The 1,456-nt window shown below is 62.0% G+C and overlaps 1 protein-coding gene across 1 annotated transcript; it reads left to right on the forward strand.

Annotated features, from left to right (window-relative positions):
* Positions 1 to 566: 566 nt before the first annotated feature.
* On the forward strand, positions 567 to 1,196 carry LOC308227540 (claudin-4-like; the record flags this gene model as incomplete). The annotated part of the gene is made up of 1 exon (XM_080630223.1): positions 567 to 1,196. The coding sequence occupies one exon, from the start codon at positions 567 to 569 to the stop codon at positions 1,194 to 1,196; it is 630 nt and encodes a 209-aa protein (XP_080486349.1).
* Positions 1,197 to 1,456: the final 260 nt, after the last annotated feature.

The following is a 1,456-nucleotide window of genomic DNA, read 5'->3' on the forward strand; positions in this document are numbered from 1 at the left end:
CAAGCAACAAACAAGAGCTTCTTGTGTCCTGCCTGGGCACGGAGCCCAGCAGTGGGGCCGGGACAGCGTGCTGCTCCCTGGCACAGGACCGTGGGGGGCCGGAGATGGGATTGCTGCTGGAGCAGCTGCCCCAGGAGCTGAGGGGAAACTGAGGCATGAAAGCATGAAGAGACCCTATCCAAGTGATGGGGCAGGAGGGGCTGGCAGTGATGGCAGAGACATCTTGGTGCCTGGACACCAGTGTTTCTCCTTCAGCATCCCAGGCTGAGCCCTGGTGGCTGCCCTTGGCATCTCCTGCCCACCCGCAGGACATGTTCCCCTGCCTGGGTGGCCTGATCCCAGTCCCTGGCATCCTCCTCCATGCGAGCAGCCGGGATATTAAGTGTCATTGCTGCAGGGAGAAATGCAAATGGAGGAATCCTGGGAAACTGGTTTTACCCCTCTGTCCAGTGCCGGCGGCAGGACGGCGGCAGTGCTCCTCCCTCGGCAAAGGCATATAATGCCTGCTGTGGTCCCACAGCCGGCACTGCGCTGTGGGAGGTGGGCAGAGGTGCAGGCAGCAAGCAATGGCCTCCATGGGGCTGCAGGTGCTGGGCATTGCCCTCTCTGTCATCGGCTGGTTGGCCTCCATCCTCTGCTGTGCGCTGCCCATGTGGCGTGAGACAGCCTTCATCGGCAACAACATTGTGGTAGCCCAGATCATCTGGGAAGGGCTGTGGATGAGCTGCGTGGTGCAGAGCACGGGACAGATGCAGTGCAAGGTCTATGACTCCATGCTGGCATTGCCGCAGGACCTGCAAGCCACCCGCGCCATGGTGGTGGTGTCTATCATCTTGGCCATACTGGGCACCCTGCTGGCCATCACTGGTGGCAAGTGCACCAACTGCGTGGAGGACGACACCGCCAAAGCCAGGGTCATGGTCCTCTCTGGCATCATCTTCATCGTATCTGGCATCCTCATCCTCATTCCCATCTCTTGGTCAGCCAACAGCATCATCCGGGACTTCTACAACCCGCTGGTCACCAACTCACAGAAGCGGGACCTGGGGTCATCCCTCTACGTGGGCTGGGCAGCCTCCGCGCTGCTGCTGCTGGGTGGGGGGATCCTCTGCTGCTCCTGCCCGCCACGTGGAGAGAAGCCCTACTCTGCCAAGTTCACAGCTGCTCGCTCGCTGCCAACCAGCAACTATGTCTAGGAGCCGCTGCGTCCGCATGGACCCGCCGAGTTGCACCGGGGAGCTGGGACCCTCCCGGCTGGCCTGGGGGCTGGCAGGGAGCTGCACCGCTGTGAGGACGGGCAGACAGAGCTGCCTTTGTTCCACGGAGGATTGAAGCTGGTTCTTTAATCTCAGTTGCGCTGGGGAGCAAGGAGATCCTGCCCTGGTTGCCCACCCCGGTGGGGGTCCCACTCTCCACACAGCACCCAGCATGGCATCTTCTCCGAGGCACCACCCGA

Source organism: Psittacula echo (assembly GCF_963264785.1).
Source record: "Psittacula echo genome assembly, chromosome: 15".
Taxonomy (NCBI): domain Eukaryota; kingdom Metazoa; phylum Chordata; class Aves; order Psittaciformes; family Psittacidae; genus Psittacula; species Psittacula echo.